Source organism: Amphimedon queenslandica, unplaced genomic scaffold, assembly GCF_000090795.2.
Source record: "Amphimedon queenslandica unplaced genomic scaffold, v1.1 AMPQUscaffold_11746, whole genome shotgun sequence".
Taxonomy (NCBI): Eukaryota; Metazoa; Porifera; class Demospongiae; order Haplosclerida; family Niphatidae; genus Amphimedon; species Amphimedon queenslandica.
In genome coordinates, this window is record NW_003548012.1 from 10,458 (window position 1) to 11,206 (window position 749).

General features: G+C 33.5%; 1 protein-coding gene across 1 annotated transcript in view; it reads left to right on the forward strand.

Annotated features, from left to right (window-relative positions):
- The window catches only part of LOC109588958 (uncharacterized), a gene marked incomplete at its 3' end in the record, with an annotated part of 9,689 nt that extends 9,255 nt beyond the window's left edge, over window positions 1-434 (forward strand). Inside the window, exon 8 of the mRNA XM_020005064.1 lies at window positions 336-434. Within this exon, the coding sequence (XP_019860623.1) occupies window positions 336-434 (99 nt within the window). The remainder of the gene's footprint in view (window positions 1-335) is intronic.
- Window positions 435-749: the final 315 nt, after the last annotated feature.

Sequence of the window (749 nt, forward strand, 5' to 3'; positions counted from 1 at the left end):
TATACTGTATTATGATGTTTATGTAGATGGAGTAAGTGAGTGAGATATCAAATGGCCTATGTCAATAAGAGCTTAGTAGCAGTAATGATGATGTGAAAATTGAATAGCTCCACTTAATGAGTGTACCATACAGCGGCAAATATTGGCAGGGAAGGTGTGATAAGGCCAATATAAAATCTGCCATTTTAGTTAATCCTGACCACATGTGGTCACTAAGAATGTTTGCCAATATAGATTTTGTCAATTATAATTTTTTAGCAAATTTCCAAATAATAATAACTCCCATCAATATTTCTGACTGTATAGTATTTAACTTACTGTATGATTCATTGTAGATTAAGGAGTTATATGAAGCTGCTGCAAGAGGTGATTCTACTGGTGTCCAGTCTGCATTGTCTCAAGGAGCTAATGTAAACTACCAGAATCCTAAAAAGGTAACTACTGCAGTATATGCATACATGTACATGTACAGCATGCTGTTATGATGATAGCCTGCTGCCCTTGGACATGGGTCAGGTATACATGTACATGTATACTGTAACAGACGCTTCTAACTATCTGTTAACCAAACTTTATTCTTAATCAACACGAAACTCAACTGAGCTCAAAACAAAAAACTAACTCACAACTAACACACAACACACTTATATAGATCTTATAAATGTCCAGAAGGTTCTATAACATACAAGAATACTTTACATGATTGTTCTAGAATATACTTGAATAAACACATAATATATAATTACAAT